The sequence below is a fragment of the Dipteris shenzhenensis genome, chromosome 31 (assembly GCF_047967505.1).
Source record: "Dipteris shenzhenensis isolate YYH24624 ecotype China chromosome 31, Dip_SZ_1.0, whole genome shotgun sequence".
NCBI classification, from domain to species: Eukaryota; Viridiplantae; Streptophyta; class Polypodiopsida; order Gleicheniales; family Dipteridaceae; genus Dipteris; species Dipteris shenzhenensis.
This window is the reverse complement of record NC_141626.1, coordinates 39,098,928-39,121,025: the sequence shown is the minus strand read 5'-3', so window position 1 is coordinate 39,121,025 and position 22,098 is coordinate 39,098,928. Positions and strand designations below refer to the sequence as shown.

The window sequence follows — 22,098 nt, the reverse complement described above, 5'->3', positions numbered from 1 at the left end:
CACCGGTGCTGCGCGCTGGCTGCGCCCGCTTGGTAGCGGGTAGCAACTAGCAGCAGCTAGCTGCTGCTGTTGCGGCTGCTCGCGTGTGACTTGTACGCGGCTGCTGCACTCGCTCGCATGCGCTACCCCACTCTGCCCGCGCACGCTGCCTGCTCCTGCTGCCGCTGCTCGTTGGTGTAGGGTGCGATGCCCGAGGGGAGAGGGAGGGGTAGACCGGAGTGGAGAGGGAGAGGTAGAGGCTCTGATATCAGTTGTGAGGGAAAGAGTGGGGGAGTGGAACGATGAAGACAGAGAGAGAGAGAGAGGGAGACACAAGAAGTGTGGGTGTGTAAAGTGTTGAGCCACACCACAAACTCATAGAGTTTTATTAGGATTAGGGATTCACCCTATGACTGTCTTAAGTGTTATAACTTTAAAAGGGTGGCAATGTGCCTTTACCCCAACAATAAACACCCCTCCCTTGTTATCGGAGTCACAATAAAATAGAAGTTTATCCACAAACTTAAACAGCACGGTGTATGATCAAGATTGTAAAGAGATGGATTTCTAGAATGTGAAGTGGGGTGAACTAGCTTGTGGTGAACATGGTGGAGTGAAATGACAAGAGGTACATATGGAGGGGAAGGGAAGGTGTGGTATAAAAAATTAATTAATCAAAGTAAAACGAACATGGAGGGATGGAAGTTTGAATGAGGGGCATTATGAGGGGATTTTTTTAAGGGAAGGGGACGATATAGAGAGATAACATAAGGGGAAAAAATATAAAGGTAAAATAATTGAGCGAGGGGAGGGGGAAATAGAGGGAGGAAAAAGAAAAAGACTAAATAGAGAAGGGACTAGAGAAGGGGGAAGGGAGATAAATAAGTAGAGAGGGGGGAAGGAAAGCAATATATATAGGAAGAGAAGGGGGATAATTTAAAGGGTAAGTTTTTAAAGGAGAACCAGATGAAGCAGAAAGATTAAAGAATGGCGAGACGTGAGGAAAATTTTACATTTTAAATGGAGGGTCAAGGACTAGGAGAAAGGAAGGGAAGACGGTTTTTTAATTTTAAATGAAAACTAAGAGAGGGGTGGGATAATTGGTTAAGTAGACAAATTTGAGTTAAAAGCAAGGAAGGGGGAAATTTGAATTAGATGGGGAGGGGGATAAATTATGAGAGAAAAGCATGGAAAGGGTGGAAAGGGGGGGGCGGGGGTTGGGGATGGGTTGTTAATTAAAAAGAAACTAAGAAGCTGTATAGAAGAAAAGGCATAGAGGGGGGGTGGAGAGGAAAAAGAAAAGAAAGAGCATATATAAAGAGATGGAAGAGGGGGGGGGGGGGGGGGTTAAGTATAATGCAATAATAAAGGAGGAAGGGTAGGCCATGGACAGACGTGCGAGTCCATGGTGGAGCGTGCAGATTAGAGCCCGAGAGGCAAAGAGGGCCAAAAGGAGTAAAAGCCACAGAAGCATGCATGCGATGGCGCAAGAAGATAGGTAGTAGTAGTACTGTAACAACAGACGATGGTAGCCTGCAATTGCAATAGACACACGGAGCATGGGTGTACATTGTAGAGGGTGAGAGAGTAGGCACTGAGTAGTGGAGGATTGTGAAGTGTGTGAGGGGGTATGCTTAGTAGAGGAGGGTTTAAATAGGTAGCGGAGAGAGCACTCAAGAATTTCAAGGGGGTGTAGTGGAGTCCAAGGACCGAGATGTTTGCTAGTCAAGGGGAGGCAGAAGTCAGATCGATGATGATTAAAGGGTTGCAAAAATCGAGGGTCGAGGAAGCCAAAGCATCATGCAACATGCAACGTGCGGGGCAACGAGGGCTAGAGGGAAGGGAAGTTTAACATGTGGCATGGGGAGTTTGGGTTTAGTTTAATCATGAATAATTTAAGTAAAAGAAAAAATTAAATAAAGATTAAGGAAAAATAGGGAAAAAAGGTTAGGAAAAAATTACGGTAGGGAGGGTAGGGGTTTAGTATAAAAATTAAAGGGAAATTTTTTTTTTGTAAATAAGAGTCGAGTAAAAAACAATAATGGGGGGTCGGAAAAAGTCTAAGTAGATGAAAATAAGATAATTAGAAGAAATGAAATAAGCAAAAAATAAACTGAAAATAAAGGGAAAGATTAAGGATAATTGGGATAATAAACAAGAAAAAAGAAAAAGTTATAAAGAAAATTGAGAAAAAGGAAATTAAAAATTAGAATTAGGAGAGAAAAAAACCAAAAAAATTAGGAAGTAGTTAGGGTTAGATGAAAGAGTCAATTGAAGTAAGATGAATTTGAGAACATAGAAAAAATACATGAAAAATTAAGAAAAAAATAGGAGGAATTAGGGAGGGGAGAAGGGAGAAAGGGAAAATTGACGAAAAATATGGAAAAAATTAGAGAGAAATTAAGGGGGAAATAAGAAAATTTTGAGATGGGGAAATTAGGAAAATTAAGGGGGAAATATAGAAAAAGATTAGCAAAAATTGAAGGGAAGATAAGGTGAGTTTAGGAAAAAATAAGATGAAATTTTAGGGAAGTTAAGATAAAATACAGTAAAAGAGGAAGAAATTAAGGGAAGTTAAGAAGAGAAATAAGAAATCTAAGGAAAAATGTTAAGAAATTAAGTGGATGCAAGAGAAAAAGGGAATAGTAAGTGTGTGTGTGTGTACCCACCTTTGCCCGAGTAGGATACAACACACTAGGTGAGACAATAGGTCATCACCTACTATGATGACCTACTGTCTACCTGAAAAGAATAAGAAGTATTGAGAAGTGCAATTTAAAGTAATGGAAAAGGAATGGAAGAGAAGTAGTTGAGTGAGATAGGTAAACAGTATGGAAGCAAATCGGTTAGTAGATATATGGGTAAGTTATGGTTATAGTAATATCAGGCAAGTAAAAGAAGTGGACAATTATGACAATAATCTAGGTTAGAAGAGTTTTATATAAAAAGGGAAAAACTAACAAGGTAACTATAATAAAATAGTATTGCTCAAAAGAGAAATCAAAGGAGTCAAAAGGTCAAAAGGTCAAAAGCCATGATGACTTAAATGTCTTGTTTGGGAGGTGGGAGCCGTAATCAGGGGTGAGCTGTTGAGAGTTTTGGATTTGGAGTGTGGCTTCCGATGAATAATTCTGCAAGGACAAGAGAAGGATTAGAAAGATGTTTATTAGAAAAAACAAAACATAGAAAGAACAAGCTAAAGAAGGAAGTCAAGAAGCCAAAAAGGCCTTAATGACTTAAGTGTACTATATGCAACCATCCAGAGTTGTAGGGGAAACGGCCTGTGTATGGAAGACTTGACAACACCCCTTTGCATAGTGAAAAGACAAAAGAGCGAAGCTAGACAATGAAATAGGACTAATTGCATTAATGAAAAAGTTTGTACAAGTCAGTGAATCCCTGTTTATAAAGGAAACCAACAGTGGGCCATTTTGTAGAGATGACTTTGTGGAAAGTGTATAGAAGTTGAGCTTGGAAAGTCCTAGCAAGCATCACTTTTATTGAAGAGGGGAGTCTGCCTACCTGCCACCATCCAACAAGAAAACATGGTAAGAGCAAGCTTAACTTAGGTTGGGAAGACAGGTGTCATAAACACCCCTCCCTTGTTATCAAAGTTGCAACAATAAAATAGAAGTTTATCCACAGACTTAAACATCACGGTGTATGATTAAGATTGTAAAGAGATGGATTTCTAGAATGTGAAGTGGGGTGAACTAGCTTGTGGTGAATGTGGTGGAGTGAAACAACAAGAGGTACATATGGAGGGGAAGGGAAGGTGTGGTATTAAAAATTAATTAATCAAAGTAAAACAAAAACGAAGGGATGGAAGTTTAAATGAGGGGCATTATGAGGGGAAATTTTTGAAGGGAAGGGGACGATATAGAGAGAGAACATAAGGGAAAAAATAAAAAGGTAAAATAATTGAGCAAGGGGAGGGGGAAATAGAGGGAGGAAAAAGAAAAAGACTATAAGATGAGAAGGGACTAGAGAAGGGGGAAGGGAGATAAATATGTAGAGAGGGTGGAAGGAAAGCAATATATATAGGGAGAGAAGGGGGATAATTTAGAGGGTAAGTTTTTTAAAGGAGAACCAGATGAAGTAGAAAGATCAAAGAATGGCAGGAGGTGAGGAAAAATTTACATTTTAAATGGAAGGTAAAGGACTAGAAGAAAGGAAGGTAGAGGGATTTTTTAAGTTTAAATGAAAAATAAGAGAGGGATGGGATAATTGGTTAAGTAGACAAATTTGAGTTAAAAGCAAGGAAGGGGGAAATTTGAATTAGAGTGGGAGGGGGATAAATTATGAGAGAAAAGCAAGGAAAGGGTGGAAGGGGGGGTGAGGGTTGGGGGTTGGGTTGTTAATTAAAAAGAAACTAAGGGGGTGTATAGAAGGAAAGGCATAGAGGGGGGGCGGAGAGGGAAAAGAAAAGAAAGAGCATATATAAAGAGATGGAAGGGAAGGGGGGGGGAGGGTAAGTATAATGCAATAATAAAGGAGGAAGGGTAGGCCATGGACTAGACATGCGAGTCCATGGTGGGGTGTGCGAATCAGAACCCGAGAGGCAGAGAGGGCCAAAAGGAGTAAACGCCACAAAAGCACGCATGCAATGGTGCAAGAAGCTAGGTAGGAGCAATACTACAACAACAGACAATGGTGGCCCGCAATTGTAGTAGACACGTGGAGCATGGGGGCAGATTGTAGAGGGTGAGAGAGTAGGCACTGAGGATTGCGAAGTGTGTGAGGGGGTACGCTTAGTAGAGGGGGGTTTAAATAGGTAGGGGAGAGAGCACTCGAGAAGTTCAAGGGGGTGGAGTGGAGTCCGAGGACCGAGATGTTTGCCTACTAAGGAGAGGTAGAAGTCAGATGGATGATGATTAAAGATTGCAAAAATTGAGGGTCGGGGGAGCCAAAGCATCATGCAGCATGCAATGTGCGGGGCAACAGGAGCTAGAGGGCAGGGAAGTTTAACATGTGGCATGGGGAGTTTAGGTTTAGTTTAATCATGAATAATTTAAGTAAAAGAAAAAATTAACCAAAGATTAAGGCAAAATAGGGAAAAAAGGTTAGGAAAAAATTAAGGTGGGGGGGTAGGGGTTTAGTATAAAAATTAAAGGGGAATTTTTTTTGGAAATAAGAGTCGAGTAAAAAACAATAATGGGGGGTAGGAAAAAGTCTAAGTAGATGAAAATAAGACAATTAGAAGAAATGAAATAAGCAAAAAATAAACTAAAAAAAAAGGGGAAGATTAAGGATAATTGGGATAATAAACAAGAAAAGAAAAAGTAATAAAGGAAATTAAAAATTAGAATTAGGAGAGAAAAAAACCAAAAAAAAAAGGGAGTAGTTAGGGTTAGATAAAAGAGTCAATTAAAGTAAGATGAATTTGAGAACATAGAAAAAATTAAAAAAAACATGAAAAAAATAGGAGGAAATTAGGGAGGGGAAAAGGGAGAAAGGGAAAATTGAGGGAAAATATGGAAAAAATTAGAGACAAATTAAGGGGAAATTAGGAAAATTAAGGGGGAAATATAGAAAAAGATTAGGGAAATTTTAAGGGAAGATAAGGTGAGTTTAGGAAAAAATAAGATGAACTTTTAGGGAAGTTAAGATAAAATAGAGTAAAAGAGGAAGAAATTAAGGGAAGTTAAGAAGAGAAATAAGAAATCTAAGGAAAAAATGAAAATTTTAAGAAATTAAGTGGATGCAAGAGAAAAAGGGAATAGTAAGTGTGTGTGTGTGTGTGTAAAGATTAGATTAGAACCCCTCAAGAAGATCCGAGAATATATGAGCAACACTTAACATAACTGATTATTATATGACAAAAGGTATTTATAAAGATTAGATGTAGTTGAATCCCAAAAAGAATATAATTTTAGGATTGATAAAAAAAATTCCTTGAAAGAACCTTTGCACAAAACTTCAACTAGCAATGTTGATACCTACCACCATCCAACAAGCTTAAGTTATGGATAGCTTGAAGTGGAAGGGAAGCCAAGTATCATAGCATTATTGGACTTGTTATCGATGTCCAAAGTAAAGCAAAAGGTTAATCCTAGAAAATAAATGGATTTGAAATTTTCTTAATCCTTGCGCACATAAAATATCACCACATATGCGAACAAAATTAATTATCCATGTATAAAAGATAAGAGCTTTATACAGAATAGGCCAATGCTAGTAGAAAAGTATAGGCATATACTTTAAATTTTCCACTCAATTGTGGTAGGGCATTTCTTTTTCAAAAATATTTTTTTCCCAAAAAAGGCCCATGTTTTGCCAAAAACATAATGAATAAAGGATTTAAAAAGCCCCCAAAGAGCCACAAGGTACATAAGGCATGAAGGGGTTGAACAAGGGTCAAACTATCCAAAGGTTCTAAGGTCCAATTAAAAGACCCTAAGGTTCAAAGGACAAATTAAAAGGCCCTAAGGTCATAGGGTTCTAAGGTCCAATTAAAAGGACCCAAAAAATTTAAAAATTTTGTTTGCCTTTAAATATTTCTCATGCATGGCCTAAGGCCACCATGTGTATCTAATGTATATCTCCTTACTTAATGCCATAGAATGCCTGGTACCAAGGACTCCCTTGGAGTGCAAATTTCGTTGAAGAGCCCACGTGTAGATGAACTCAGCCATTGTAGCGCCGCCATGTGCCATTATAGCCATGCCATTGATTGGCACGATTGTGTATGTCATGCCATTGATTGGCACGATTGTGTATGTAGGCTTACTTTTGTGTGAGGAATCATCCACGTGGCCATGAGGTCACATAGTTCTATGTGACTATGTCAACACTGTGATGCCCCTTGCTATGGTAGGCCAATACATTAATGATGGAGGCACCCTCCCAATTCGTTGGGTTCCATGTGGCATACTGCAACATGTGACCATTTGGAATGGACTGTTGAATTCAATGCATGCTAGCATTTCATTGCCTAAGGACTACTTATATGAATAGAAGGTAGGTGCTTATGTCACTTACCTTATCACACCTCCCACAAACTTTACTCAATGTCAATCGTGTGCAAGTGCTTTATGATGCACCACTTCTAAACTATAGAAGTGCCTCCCTCATAAAATGAAGGGTCACTTTGGAAAATGAAGGGTCCTTTGGTCTTTTCATTGCCCTTTTAAAATTGAAGGGACAAATGCTAATCTTATGCCCAAAATTTTTAAGGGTCACTTGCCTATTTTTTAACCACAAACCACATGAGCATTTATAATACAAAAATCATTTTTTCCTTCTAGAAGCAGGGGGTTGATTTTATGCTTTACCCCATTTTTGCTCAATTTACAAGATGGGTCCATATCTATTTGACTCATTAGTGCCTTGTAAAAAATCATTTCAGTAGAACTGGCCACATACAATTCTCAAATTGTTCAACTAGACTTGTGAACTCTAATTCCATATCTCTTTCAATAGCGATAAGAGTTTTTGAGCCATTGTTGGAATAAAGAAGGCATCTGCTATTCTTTGTACAACGTCTCCACCATCACTGTAGTAGAATAATTTTTATCCTTTCAATCTTGTGTGGGGTATTTTCACCCATGATTACCTTTTCTTTTGCATTCTTATTTAGATACATTTCTAAAAACCACTTTTCTTCATGAGATGCATGATTACTTGCCCCTGAGTCAAACCACCAAATTATTTCATCATTGTCCAATGATTTGGGCCTTATGCATTTAAGTATTGAGAGACAAGAACTTGATGTTGAACTTCCTTGTTTCTCACTGAGAAAATGGGTAGATTGACTTTGATTTTGATGATGATATTGTTGTTAATTTCTATATGTGTTGTACTATCCATTAGTATTACCTCCTTGTTGTGTTATAATATCGACATTAATATTACCTCCTTGTTTGTTCTCACATTCAAGATCGCAATGGCCTAAAATGTTGCAATAATTGTATGTACTTGTACTCCTTTTTGGAGCTTTGCATTGGTAACCTCTTCAGTCAAAGTTACCTCTATCTCTAGGATTCTAAGTCCCCCTTTGATTAGAAGGAACATTATGATGCTATGATGAAGATGATGATCCTTGTTAATTTTCAAAATGTATGCTTGGATTTGTGAATAGTTTACTATACCATTATGTCTTCATAAATTGACTTGACCTTTACCCCTTCCTTTTTGGAAACCCCTCCATGTGGCTAAATATTATTGCATAGGTAATTCTTTGAAGCTGTAGTGCAACTTTTCTACATTTTCTATTACATAAGAATGTTAAACATGATTTTAAATCACTAGAGCATCTCTTGTGACCATGATTGTCACACATTGCTCATTATCCTTGCCAATATCATTTTGTGCAATCTAAGCTAGTCTTTCATTCTTGCCAATTGATGTCATTTGGCATCGGTACAAATTTACGCCACCCATAATGGTGAGATTTGAATGGAAATTGAGCACAAAAGGCATGCACACTATCAGATGATGGACAAAAAATCAATGCCAAACATGCTCCAAATAATCCTCCAAGTTCATACATGACTCCAAATGTCATGTCTTCAAGCTCAACAATCAACCAATGCATTGATGACTTGGATCTACTAACATTGCATCATTTAACCCATGATTGGATAACATGTCATGAAACTAGGATCCAATGCCATTCGACCCACAATCCGTTTCCATGTGTACAAAGACAAAGTCAAATTAAAAAGGGTACCAACCACCAAGTGCACAAGAAAGAGGGGGTTTGGGCAAAGTAAGCAATGATCTGTTTACTTGGGTCAACATAGTGTGGAATGAACTTAGATGACCTTTCTAGAATCCACCAAGCTCAGTGGCAGGGGACCCTCTGCCAAAAGCATTCTAGTGCTCACCTACCCTACTAACAAATAGGTGCATATGAATGTAGGTGCAAGTAGGTGGTACCTGCCACAAACTCTCAAAAGGGAATGCATGTAAGGGAGTGAACAAGAGGTAGATAGGACATATTTAAGTAATACAAAGAAATAATTTCTTATTCTGTTGTCATGAGTACATTCCATATGTTCCAAGCATTTGTTGTTTACTTGTCTTACATTTGACTATTTTTGTATTTGTTGCAACCATCGTAGCAAGCCCAACCCATCAAACGCATGATTCATTTGGTAATGTGTACCTCACAAAACTCAGATTGAATGCAAATCACCAAAGAACTTCCAGACAAATAAATCATCATGGTCTATCGCGGATGAGCCAATGCAATGAATCCTTATACTAGAGGATGAAAGAGATCATTGTTGGCTGCCAAAGATATAACAAAGAGAAGAATGAATAGTAGGGCTGGAAGCTCAAATTAGTGGAATCTAGACAATGAATGAAGAGGAGACTCAAAGTGGAGAGGAAATTGGGAAATTTGACCAATATGAGACTAGATACAGAAATAAAGAACAAAGGGCCGAAGAAGGGGGAATAACCAAAGAGTTGAGACTTTGCCTCTTAATGAGAATTGGATAAATCCTAGCAAGAATCAACAAGTAAATCCCCACTGACCTCATGAAGGCAAAGGGGATATTCTTTTTGAGTTTGAGAGTCTTTTTGACTTCAATAAATAACGTGCACACAAGACTGCTTCTCTTTACACTATCCCATCAATAAATAGGATGCACACGAGAGTACAACTCTCTGCATAAATTCCTTCAAAAAATAACATGTATGCAAGCATGTGGCTCTCTATAATATCGCATTCTTAGCAAACATGTCTTTAAAATATAATGAACATACAATGTACCCCTGAATATTAATTTTCAATTAGAGAAGCTAATTTGATGTGGATGTCACATGCATAATATGACATGACAACAATTACATCCATCAAGATTACGATCCTTGCCATGCATTTTAATACCTTATTTGTAAAATATGTTCAGCTTTTTAATTTATGATTCTACTGCAAGGGCATAGCTAAAGGTTTGAACCCATGCTTGTACAGGTGCACAAGTGCACATACGCATAGATGAATACGTGTGCACGTGCTTTAACCACCAAACTATGACCCCATTGGCAAAAGATTGTTTAGTAAAGCATTTTTTTCAAAATTATTTTCAAATAGATGTACATTTTTTCCAAAATGAGAGGCATGTCACATCATAGGTGTCAGTGCTGCACAAGTGCTTTTGGTGACAATGCTTGGAAGACATTATCCCTTTAAAAACCAAAAGAAATGCACCTTTTGACCTAATTGTGCTTCATTATCCCTTAAAAACATGGTGCTAGGTTTTGCACATTTTTAGTCTTGTTAATATGTTTTCACATTGTCTACCAATACTTAAGAGCCATGCTTGTCAATGTGCCTCGCTTCCCCTTAATGTGGTTGAATCAAAAGATGCCTTTGGAAGCCCTCCAAATTCAAGGTAAACTATTCATTTTTTAATAAAGTTTCTTTAACCCCACACACATCTTAATTTGTTTCACAAATTTCATCAATGTAGTAGTATACTCTTGATAGAGGCAAAATGACATGCTAGTAGTTGTTGCAACTCTACTTTCATGTCTTTCTAGCTTTGTGATTTTGAAACCAATTCTATGCACTAATCCTTATTCTTCTAGCCATTGAACATTTACAAAATACAAAATGCAAGGTTGTACTCATTGCTAATCCCAAATTTTCAAAATCCAAACTCAACATAGCATAAACTAAAATACGTTGTAAGCCCTTCTTGAAACCAAATAGTCTTTTGGTAAGATGGGTAGATAACCAACAATGTCAAAGAAGGATGCTTTACCATCTTCTTCATTTGTAAGTTCAAGAGCTGATGCAAATAGATGGTTCATATATGTTGCCAGAATCCCCATGGAAACAGCTAAGTTGACTCTAACAAACATGCAAACTTCCCACTCCATCTCAAACGTGGGCAACTTTTGCCAACACTTCATCATTGCAACAATGGGTAGCTGAATAGATGGATCACCCTCTATTATGTGCAGCACTGTAAATAGAAGAGGGGACTAGTCTTTATCATGGACAGACCATTAAGAGATGACGATATCACATGCATTGTAAAGGTGGACTTATATTGTAGCAAACATTTGTCATTGTGAGAATGGATGTTGAATGGCATGGTAGGATGGATGGAGACCCCTTTTCTATGTGTAGCATTGCACACATTTAAGGATGCTCCTTTCTAGTGTAGAAAAACCATTAAGTGATGAAAATACAACAAGCATTTTTTATAATCTCATTAAAAAGTTTTCACAATATGTTTAATGTCTTTATGATTTCTTGGAATATCCTAACTTGCCAAAGAAAAGACTTTAGAGAAATGTTACGGGCAAACCTTATACTAAAGGGGAATTTCCTTCTTTCATTTACATCAAGGCATTATGCAATTCATATTTGGTGAATAGCCTATTCATGATCTCAGCTTTCTACCCCCCTTTAGCTTGACCAAGCATTAGTTGCCCCTACAATCCCCCAATTCTATATTAAAACCTTATAGTACTACTTTTGGCTCTTCCACCTCTATACCTGCCTTCTTTGGAATTCTATCAATGGTTTCTATGATCCTTTTTCCTTTTGCTACATTAAAGAATAACTAGATGGGCAATCACCATCTTGAAGCTACTTCTATTTTTTGTTGCATGCATCTTGTTTAGCTCTTACTTGTGCACAAAATCCCCCAACTCTTAAAGCATAGACATGTAAATTTATTAATCTTAGTTATCCTTTATGGTACCCAAGAGGCCTTCCTTACCTAGGGAGGGTGTTGGGTTGCCAACTTGTGAGTTTTGGCTTTATCCTTCCAAATTTTCTTGCAAAAGCAAGAAGGTTCTTTCTTGCATTAGTGCCATTTGAATCTAGTCCCATTTGAATCTTGATTTCATTAGTCCATCTAAATCTCATAAGGAAATGTTTGCCCTCTCTCACATCAGAATCTAGTAAGAAGATGTCTACCCTTACCTCTCTCCCATCAGAATCTAGTAAAAAGATGTCTACCCTTACCTCTCTCCGATGTATGCTTAATCCTAGCTTGGATCTCAAGGTTGTCTAGTTTGAAGCCAACATTTTCTATTGAATTTTAATTACAAGTAAGGCATCTCTTAAATATTATGTGATTATAGATTTTTTCCTTGAGCTCACACAATAAGCTTTGTGCAATGGTAGGTAGAAAGTTATGTTATATGTGCATGAGGAATATGTTGTGGGATCAAATGTGTTGGAAGATGGACACGTGGCACTAGGAATTATAAAGGGAAGAAACATCATATAATTCCAATCAATATACATGTGGGAACCTTCAAAATGTATCTTAGGTGACCTAATTGGAACTCTATTGAAAATCTTTATATGACCACCTTCAAAGTTTAAATCCTTTGCCTGATGTGTTGACATGGTATTATACCCTGAAATCTCTTGCAGAAATGGAACGCTCAAAGTTAAGATAGCATTATTAACAAAATGCCTACTTTGAGTTCCAAAAAATAATTGAATATACTTAGTGATCACTGTTGACAAATTATGCCATGGATTCATTGAAGCCCATGTGCATACCATAGAATTCAATCTTAAAATGGATTTCTTGGTTTTTGGCTTTTGCACCAAACACTGTGTTCAACTCATCCCATGCATCCTTGGCATGATCCTTGGAGTCTATATGATGAATTATGTTTGGACCCAAGTGTAAACCAATGAGTGATAGTGCCGCTTCATCTTTTTCCTTCCATGCATCATTTTGTGTTGTGGGTATGTCTTCTTTTACAATCTTCCAAAGCTTTTGGTGCATCAGGAGATACCTCATTTGTGTAAACCATGTGTGAAATCCTTCCCCAGTGAACTTCTCAACAGTTGGGGTGCGTATCGCCATTGCAAAGTGTTAGAAAACAGAAGGAAAGAATCACTCCAACCTCCAGCCAAGATCTCTCCCACTCTAGCAACACTCAACTTAGATAACTGATCACAGATACAATACTCACTCAGAGAAAACTTAGACAGAGAGAGAATATATTCATCCACCGGATGGTGGGCAGAAAACTGGCTCCAGGAGAGCAATACAAAACTCAGCCAAGTGCTGAGACAAACTGAAGGAACTCTCTCTGTCAGAAGATGCCAAGTCTGAGTGCACAGCACAGCCTAAAATTGAGGCTTTCTATCTTGCACTGGATACCAAAATGGAGGGAAGTGTGGGCCTTTTATAGGCACTGCCCAGGCCTACTGGTATGGCCGACCAACAGGGTCGGTCCCCTGACTGGTGACCGACTAGATCAGTCTGGAAAACCGGGTCGGTGGCCCTGGTTGGGCCGACTGGCCCTGCCACAGGCCCCTATAAAAGGGTGCCCTGTGCAGCCAGTCCATGCTTCTAGGAAGGCAAAGAGCCCCCCCCAAATCTCTGCTGTTTGCTGATAGCAGCCAGCCCATGTGCTGGTTGCCAACTCTATTTGCCTGGGTCTCTCTTTCCCATCCCTCCTTACTCTCACTGCCCCTTGTCCCCACAAAACGGGGGCTCACAGGTGGGAACAGTGAGTCTCTAACACCCCCCCTCAATGTCACAACTGTGGGCCAATCCCCATGCGTTTGATGAGGTGCTCCATCTGTTCTCGAGGGAGTGCCTTCGTGAAAAGGTCGGACAAATTGTCGGCGGTCGGGCAGTAGATAAGCTCGATCACGTCGTCGATGATGAGCTCTCGAACAAAATGGTAATGAACTTTGATGTGTTTGGTCCGCACATGGTACACTGGATTCTTGGCAATAGCTATGCAACTCTGATTGTCGCACATCAGCACTGTCGCATTCTCCTGACACACATCCATGTCCTCCAGAATCCACCTCAACCACAATGTCTCACAAGCTGCTGTACACGTGGCTCTGTACTCTACCTCTGTAGATGAAAGGGACACTGTGGGTTGCTTCTTACTTAGCCAAGAGATGGCTCCAGATGCAAGTAAGAAACAATATCCTGTCGTCGACCTTTTGGTGTCCACATCACCTACCCAATCACTATCACAGAACCCGCCTAGTTCAATGCCTTTGGTGTAGCTGATCCCAAAGGTGCAAGTACACTTCAGATACCTCAGCACTCGTAAACCTGCATTCCAATGATTCTTCCTGGGAGAAGTAGAGAACTGACATAATAGCCCAACTGCATAACAAATATCAGGGCGTGTATTGGTAAGGTAAAGCAAACTTCCTACCAATCGTCGATACAAAAGAGTATCAACCAGCTGAGATGTGTCGTGAACACTTAGCTTAAGCCCGACCTCCATGGGAGTTAATGCTGTTCTGCAATCCTCCATCTGAAATCTCTTTAGAATTTCTCTGCAATATTTCTCCTGTGAAATGAAGATCCTGTCTTTAGCTTGCTTTACTTCAATCCCAAGGAAGTAATGTAATAACCCAAGGTCAGTCATCTCAAACTCAGACATGAGTAGCTCCTTGACCTGTGAAATCTTCTTGACATGATCACCTGTCAAGATAAGATCATCAACATAGAGGATGAGTACCAATCGCAATCCCTTCTCAATGAACAAGTAAAGGTTTGCCTCAAAAGGACTCCGACTGAGCCCTATCTTCTGAAAGAATATATCAATCCTTTGGTACCAAGCTCTGGGGGCCTGTTTCAGCCCGTATAATGCCTTCTTCAACCTGCAGACCTTTAATGGGGACACTGGATCTTGAAAGCCCGGTGGCTGCTCCACATATACCTCCTCCTCCAGGGTTCAATTAAGGAATGCGGACTTCACATCCATTTGAAAAATAGGCCACTGGAATTGGGCAGCAAGGCCAATCATTGTTCGGATAGTAACCATGCGGGCTGTGGGAGCAAAAGTTTCATCAAAATCCATGCCTTCAGTTTGAGCAAAACCTTTCACTACCAACCTTGCTTTATACTTATCCAAGCTGCCGTCAGATTTGTATTTAAGTTTGTATACCCACTTAGTGCCGATGACTTTCCGTCGAAGGGGCCTGGCCACTAAGTCCCATGTATGGTTCTTCAGGATAGCATCCATCTCTGCCTGCATGGCAGCCTGCCATTCGGGATTGTCCTTCGCCTCCGCGAAGGTTCATGGCTCAACAATCTGAGCCACCAAAGCAAAATTCACGGATGGGGTCTTTTGAAGACGTTGAGACCGACGCAATCCGGAACTGCTACTCTCAGGTAATGAGGTGACATGAGACTCTTCCAATGTCCAGAGGTACCATTGGGGCAACTTTTTCTGCTTCTCTGTGGGAGGAGGAATGGGAACTTCTGCTGGAACATCTTGCTCTTCCTGAGTATCGGGTGGAATATCAGCTTTTGATTGGGTAACCTCTTGAATGGTCAATCTGGGATGGGGTGGGATCGGGGGTTGAACAATCTCCTCCTCCTCAATCTGAGGCTCCTCCTGGGGTTCAGGTTCTTTTTCCGCGAAGACAACATCACGACTGATGAGTATTTGCTTCTTTACGGGGTCGAAGAGGCGGTAGGCCTTGGATTCTTCACTATACCCAACAAAGATACATTGTCTGCTTCGGGAATCAAGCTTGGTCCTGTCTTCCTTGTGCACATGCACCCACGCGTTAGAACTGTGGAGATGAGTAATAGAGGGCTTCTTACCATAAAATGCCTCATATGGAGTTTTGTCCTTGACGGCCTTTGTCTTGGTCCGGTTGAGAATGTGTACGGCTGTATTGATAGCTTCACTCCAATAGGCTTTAGAAAGATTCCTCCCTCGGAGCATAGTAAGCCCTGTCTCAGTGGTGGTTCTATGCTTTCTCTCGGCTACCCCGTTTTGCTGAGAAGTATGTGCCGTGGTGAGTTGTCGCTTGATCCCATGCTTGCGACAAAATGTGTTAAACTCACTTGAGGTGAATTCTCCCCCCCTGTCTGTGCGAAATGTCTTGACATCCTCCCCTGTCTCCTTTTCAACTCTAGCCTTCCAGTCTTTGAATTTCTCAAAAGCCTGAGACTTTTTAGCCAAACAATATACCCAAGTCATTCTACTGAAATCATCCACAAAGAGAAGTGAATACCTGGATCCTGCCCATGATGCAGTAGACATTGGACCACAAATGTCGGTGTGAACCAACTCAAGTGGTTTGCTGGCCCGAAACGAAGCTTCTTGTGGGAACTTATCCCTGTGCTGCTTGCCTTCTAGACAAGCCCTACAGACATCATCCTTGCCTGTAATTGGTGGAAGTCCATCCACCATCTTCGACTTTGACATTTCAGCCAAGATTCCATAGCTGACGTGACCGAAGCGCTCATGCCAAAGTTTGGACTTTTCGTGATCATCATGAACCAACATTGCACTGAGACGGTACAGTCCATTCTCTTCAACACCCTGTGCCACCACTTGCCCACTCCCTTTGGATGTCACGGTAACCTTGCCATCTTGAAAAAGAACTGCCATGTTGTTTTTGTCCATCTGACTTACAGATAGTAAATTCTTGCAAAGGTCGGGTACATAAAGTACTCCAGAGATATCCTTCTCCTCACCCGCCGTGGTAATGAAAGGAATGCTACCTATGCCCTTCACAGGACATGTCCGGCTATCCCCGACAGAAACTTTGGAATCCGGGTGTGTATTGTCCATGGTTTTGAACCACGTCCTTCTGTTGGACATGTGCTTAGAAGCACCGCTGTCAACATACCAACCCTCTTTACCTTCACTAACTGCATAAGCTGAACAATGTTCACTGAGCAAGAATAACTGTCCAGTTGTCACATTGGCAGAATCACTCTTAGGCTCTTCTTTGTTTTTGGCTTCTCTTTTCCACTTTTGATCCGCCTTCTTCTTCCGGCATTCTTTGGCAGAGTGGCCAAGCTTTTCACAGTAAAAGCACTTCATTTTCTTCTTACGTTCAGCGTCCTCTGATTTCTTGGAATCCTTTGACTTGCCTTTGCCAGGCTTGTTTTTGGCAACCAATGCCTTTTCGTCGGTTTGCGTAAAGAGTTTCTCTCGAGCCTCCTCCTGAAGTAGGAGTGGACAAAGCTCCTTAAAGGTGATTGGCTTTGTCCGTTGACCCGCAGTGACCGTAGTCAAAAAACTTTTGAAACTCCATGGCAACTTGTGGAGTGTGATTAATGCTAATTGCCTCGTGTCCACCTTCTGACCAACCGCTGCGAGCTGGTCCTGCACAACTTTCACCTTCGTCAGATGATCATGCACACTATCACCCTCATTCATATCAAGGTTATAAAGCTGATGCTGCAGTGTGATGATATGAGCTGTATTATCGGTTTCATACAGCTCCTTCAGTGTGGTCCATGCCTCTGAAGACGTTTCTGCCAACTGGATATGAGGAATCATAGAATCTGCTGTCGTGCCTATAAGCATTGCTAAGGCCTGAGCATCCCTCTCCTCCCATGCACAGAGTTCATCCGCATCTACTTCAGCTAGAACTTCACCTCTCTTGTCCACAATGTCCTCCGGCTTTTCTTCGGTCCCATTGACAATCTTCCACAACCTCCGTGCCAACAGATGGCTTCGGATCTTGACTTTCCAGATTGGAAAGTTTGTACCATCGAGCTTTCCAGCTTCACCGAAATTAGGGATAAATGAAGAAGGAAGATGACTGGAGAAGGAGGAAGGACGAGCAATGGATGTAGAGGCTTCTGATCGCTGATCCATCTCAGTGAATAGCTAAAAAACTGAATAACTGAAACAGAAATAAATGAACTGACCTTCTGTACTACACTGAGCTGAAAACAGAGTTGCCTTACTACCAAGGAACTCCTTCCTTCAGAGAGTGTTTTTGATGAGGAAGAGTCGAGAGCCTATGGCTCTGATACCATGTTAGAAAACAGAAGGAAAGAATCACTCCAACCTCCAGCCAAGATCTCTCCCACTCTAGCAACACTCAACTCAGATAACTGATCACAGATACAATACTTACTCAGAGAAAACTTAGACAGAGAGAGAATATATTCATCCACCGGATGGTGGACAGAAAACTGGCTCCAGGAGAGCAATACAAAACTCAGCCAAGTGCTGAGACAAACTGAAGGAACTCTCTCTGTCAGAAGATGCCAAATCTGAGTGCACAGCACAGCCTAAAACTGAGGCTTTCTGTCCTGCACTGGATACCAAAATGGAGGGAAGTGTGGGCCTTTTATAGGCACTGCCCAGACCTGCTGGTATGGCCGACCAGCAGGGTCGGTCCCCTGACTGGCAGATCAGTCTGGAAAACCGACTAGGGTCGGCCCTGGTTGGGCCGACTGGCCCTGCCACAGGCCCCTATAAAAGGGTGCCCTGTGCAACCAGTCCATGCTTCTAGGAAGGCAAAGAGCCCCCCCCAAATCTGTGTTGTTTGCTGATAGCAGCTAGCCCGTGTGCTGGTTGCCAACTCTGTTTGCCTGGGTCTCTCTTTCCCATCCCTCCTTACTCTCACTGCCCCTTGTCCCCACAAAACAGGGGCTCACAGGTGGGAACAGTGAGTCTCTAACACAAAGGTCTTACCAATTGAAGATATTTTCAAATCTGGCAGTGTCTAATTGCATACAAAAAATCTAAGTTGACAGGCACGTAGAGCTCAAAAAACCGGTTATTTTTCCTTTTTGGAGTGCGTGAGTTTTGGAATTTGCGAGGATGGCTCATTGGTGAGGCTACTTGCTAGTTGTTGCTCATCTCTCCTCTTGGATTGGGAGGAGAGTAGATCTCTCTCTTCGGAAGAGAAGAACTCACCCTCTTTTCACAAAAGAATCACTCATGAACTTTTCAAGAAATACGAACGGAAATTTCTAATGCATGACAAAAAATTTCTCAGAGTAGAAGAGAACTTTCAATTAAAAATCTACATCTAATCTAGGAGAGCTAGGACCTAAGCTCTGATACCATGTTAAAGCACATGGACCAAGCTCTCTTGTGGACCCTAATCTACTGTAATGACAACACTAATCTAAGGTGAATGAATCCTAAGAGTGATCATGATCTATAACTCAAGTCAATTAGGTTCCAAGATAGATTAGCTTGGACTCATAAAGAGAATCTTGAGATAGTGCAAAGTGCTTGATTGATATTACTTCAAATGAACCTCTCTTTTATAGGTGAGGGTACTTACATCCATATGCTTGCTCACATGCGGGATATGTCCTCCATGCCATGTGGCAACTTGCCCTTTGCTCATACCTTTGCTCTACATGTGCTCATGGCACCACAACTCTCAACATGTAGCTCTATTGGAATAATTTGTAGTTGCTTAAGTTGATAGATTTGCATCTTATTGCATTCATTTTATCATCTCTTTTGTAAGGGAAAAACAAAAGAGTAAATTGTGGACAAAATGCATGACAAAGGGTTTGTTGAGACCCAATCCTCCTTGCAACATATTAAGGGTAGTACTTTAATTACAAAGTTACTGGTGGCTAGAGACTATCATTTTTCAAAGAGTTGAAGCCCATCTAATATATGAATAAGGAATCGCTTGCATGAGCCCTTAAGTTTTCTCTTTAACAACATGAAAGTCACCATCACTCTAACTCGTAAGATATGGTGAGTGACCTTGACTAAGGCTACTTAATTACAATAAAATACTTCTCCCATCCCCCGTCCCAAATTTGATAGTGCAAGTAAATGCACACATTTCAATATGTATATTACCATAGTGTAAGTAAATGCACATATTTGAATCATGTCATTAGAAATTTGTAACTATGAATAATAATCTATCAATAATAATAACAGAAAGGAGACAATGATCGAAACTCAAGGACAGTACTTGGAATTATTGAGAATGATTAAAGGCTAATTATTGCCATTGTGTTTGCCTTAGATGAGAGAAAGTATATATTGCTACACCAAATTGTGGAATATATACAATCGACAATGATAAATAAGAACAATCTCTCAATTAGGTTTGGATTAGTAGGTGAATTTTGCAAGCTCCCCAATTGGCTTTGGATTAGAGTGCTTCTAAACAAGTTTCCCAATTGGTTTTGAATTAGGCTACTTTCAACCAAGCCCTCAATTGGTTTTGAATTAGCCTAAGTTTCTTCATCACGGGCATGTACTAATAATGTCTATCTTTTTGGGCTTCAAGTTGTGTCCTCAAAATAAAAGGAGTTCGTTGTTGAAGTTGATGCTCTCACCTATTGCTCTGTTTGTCTCTACTACCTTGATGCTCCCCCTTACTCTTTGTTGATTGTTGTCTCTTTCTATTTGTGGAGCCAACATTTTTGGACTCAAGCTTTGTTTTGTGTCCTCTTGGCTTCTCTCTCTCTCTCTCTCTCTCTCTCTCTCTCTCTCTCTCTTCCCTTTTTCTTTCTCTATTGGAATTGCTCTTTCAAGCCTATCTCAAGCATTCATTGATATGTGCTGGTTTTGCATTGTTAATTAGTGGCTGTTGTGAGTCTGAAACTACATAGCTAGTAGATGTCGTTGCATTTGGGGCCATGATATGAAATCCTCAAAAGGGTTAAAATGAGATCTTGCCATTACCAAGAAGTACGAAGCCCTTGTTTGTGGGGTACACATGCAACTTGTTGTTGAGCACGCAAGTAGCATAATGGTAGAACATAAAGAAAAAGAAAAAAGCATTAAGCGATGGCAACCGAGCAACTAGTTAATCATAAAGATCAAGGTCCTAAAGGGAGCCACATGGCTTCATGAGAGGAGAAAATAACATGGTGCTAAGATGCCTATTCTAAAGATTTTATTTAACTTTTAATTTAGGTTATTCCATAGGAGCCTTTTTTTTGCAAAGGTACAAGAAAAGAGCACCTTAGCTTAGCATCCAGTCGATTAAAATTTCAAGTTGGATGGTTGGATTGCAAGTCAATAGGAAATCAACCGGTTAGAATGTTAAACTCTTTCATTATATTGCTAGTCAATTTTCACCTAGAATTTCAAATTTGAAGGTTTGGTTGCATTCAAATTTGCCATTTAAGAGGAAACTAGATGGCTAAGAGCAGCTCCCTATGCTAGTCAGGAGCGTTGGCACAACGCTACTAGCAGGAAAGGGCAAGTGTCCCATGTTGCTTTCCAATGCTGAACGGGAGTAAGTGCTGGCATTGCAATGTTGGCTCAGCATCCCTGATTTTGCTTGTGTCGGTCGAGCATTGGAATGCCAGACTAGGAGATCCGGTGAAGCTCTTGTCGTGCATCCAAATCTTCTATCTTGCCTTGTCTTTGTAGTGCAACTGTGTGTCTCTCGGTGGCCATCGATGAAGCTCTTGGCTTGTCAGCTTCTTTGGACACGGGGGATGCTCCATCACCAAAGCCAGCAGTTGCCCATTCAATAGCCTTCCCAGTATAAGCAATGGCCTGGCTAAGTCCTTTGTCAATTTGACCATGCAAATTGTGGTTTGTATGAGCTTTAAGTATGCGTTAGTAGTAGTTTAAGAGCCTTTAGTTTGCTTGTGGAGGTCCGGTTCTTGTCTTTTGTTGTGGAGATTCTAATGGTTTTGTCTTTTGCTAGGTATTTCTCTTTAAAGACAGAGGCTCTCTTTGTCTCTTGTATGACACCACCTTTATATTACTTTTGCCAAAGTAGGAACGTTCCCACTTTTATTTAATAGTCCATCCACCACACACCTCTTTCACCTCTTTTCTCTCATGGACGTTTCCCCATATTCCTTCATCTTCACCTTTTCCTTTCCTTCCAATTTACACCAATGGTTGCCCTTTTACAAATGGTTTTAAATATTTATGGAGCTACTCTACACTTATAATGTCACTCCAAAGAGCCAGGGCCATAGTGGGATCCCACCTGGTTTTTTTTTCCAAAGAGCTTGAGGACATGCAAAGTTGAGCGTTGGCCAACTAGCGGAACTGTCGATGCCAACATCGTCACAATTCAAGTTGCAAGCAAAGCACCAAAACAAATGCATTCCCTCTTCCAAGCTTTCTCCCGCTCAATCTTCTGCCATGACCGACACCATGCGAGCTGTTCAATACGATCGTTTTGGTGGGGGTGCTGATGGGCTTAAGGTTAGCTCCCTTCTCGCCATCCCCTTTTGAGCACCCGTGACGTATCCCTTAGAAGTTGACGATGACGATTCAATATGAATTTCGCAACAGCGCAGTTCCTCGTCCATCGTGCTGTTATGGAGACTATTTCAGCAGCCTCGTGGCTAGCAGAGCTAGTTCATGTTCCTTTGGTTTAGCCGACGTCTTCTGCAATTGTGTTGCAATTGTTCGATCCCGTTATGCAATTCCTTTGTGTTATTCGGTGGGCTTGAAATTTGTACATCAGCCTGAGTTATTTAGAGATTC

General features: G+C 40.7%; 1 protein-coding gene across 1 annotated transcript in view; it reads left to right on the top strand.

Annotated features, from left to right (window-relative positions):
• The first annotated feature begins 21,500 nt into the window (after window positions 1–21,500).
• The window catches only part of LOC147881444 (chloroplast envelope quinone oxidoreductase homolog), a 41,472-nt gene continuing 40,874 nt past the window's right edge, over window positions 21,501–22,098 (top strand). Inside the window, exon 1 of the mRNA XM_087369745.1 lies at window positions 21,501–21,813. Coding sequence (XP_087225871.1) covers window positions 21,661–21,813 — 153 coding nt within the window. The 5' untranslated portion in view covers window positions 21,501–21,660. The remainder of the gene's footprint in view (window positions 21,814–22,098) is intronic.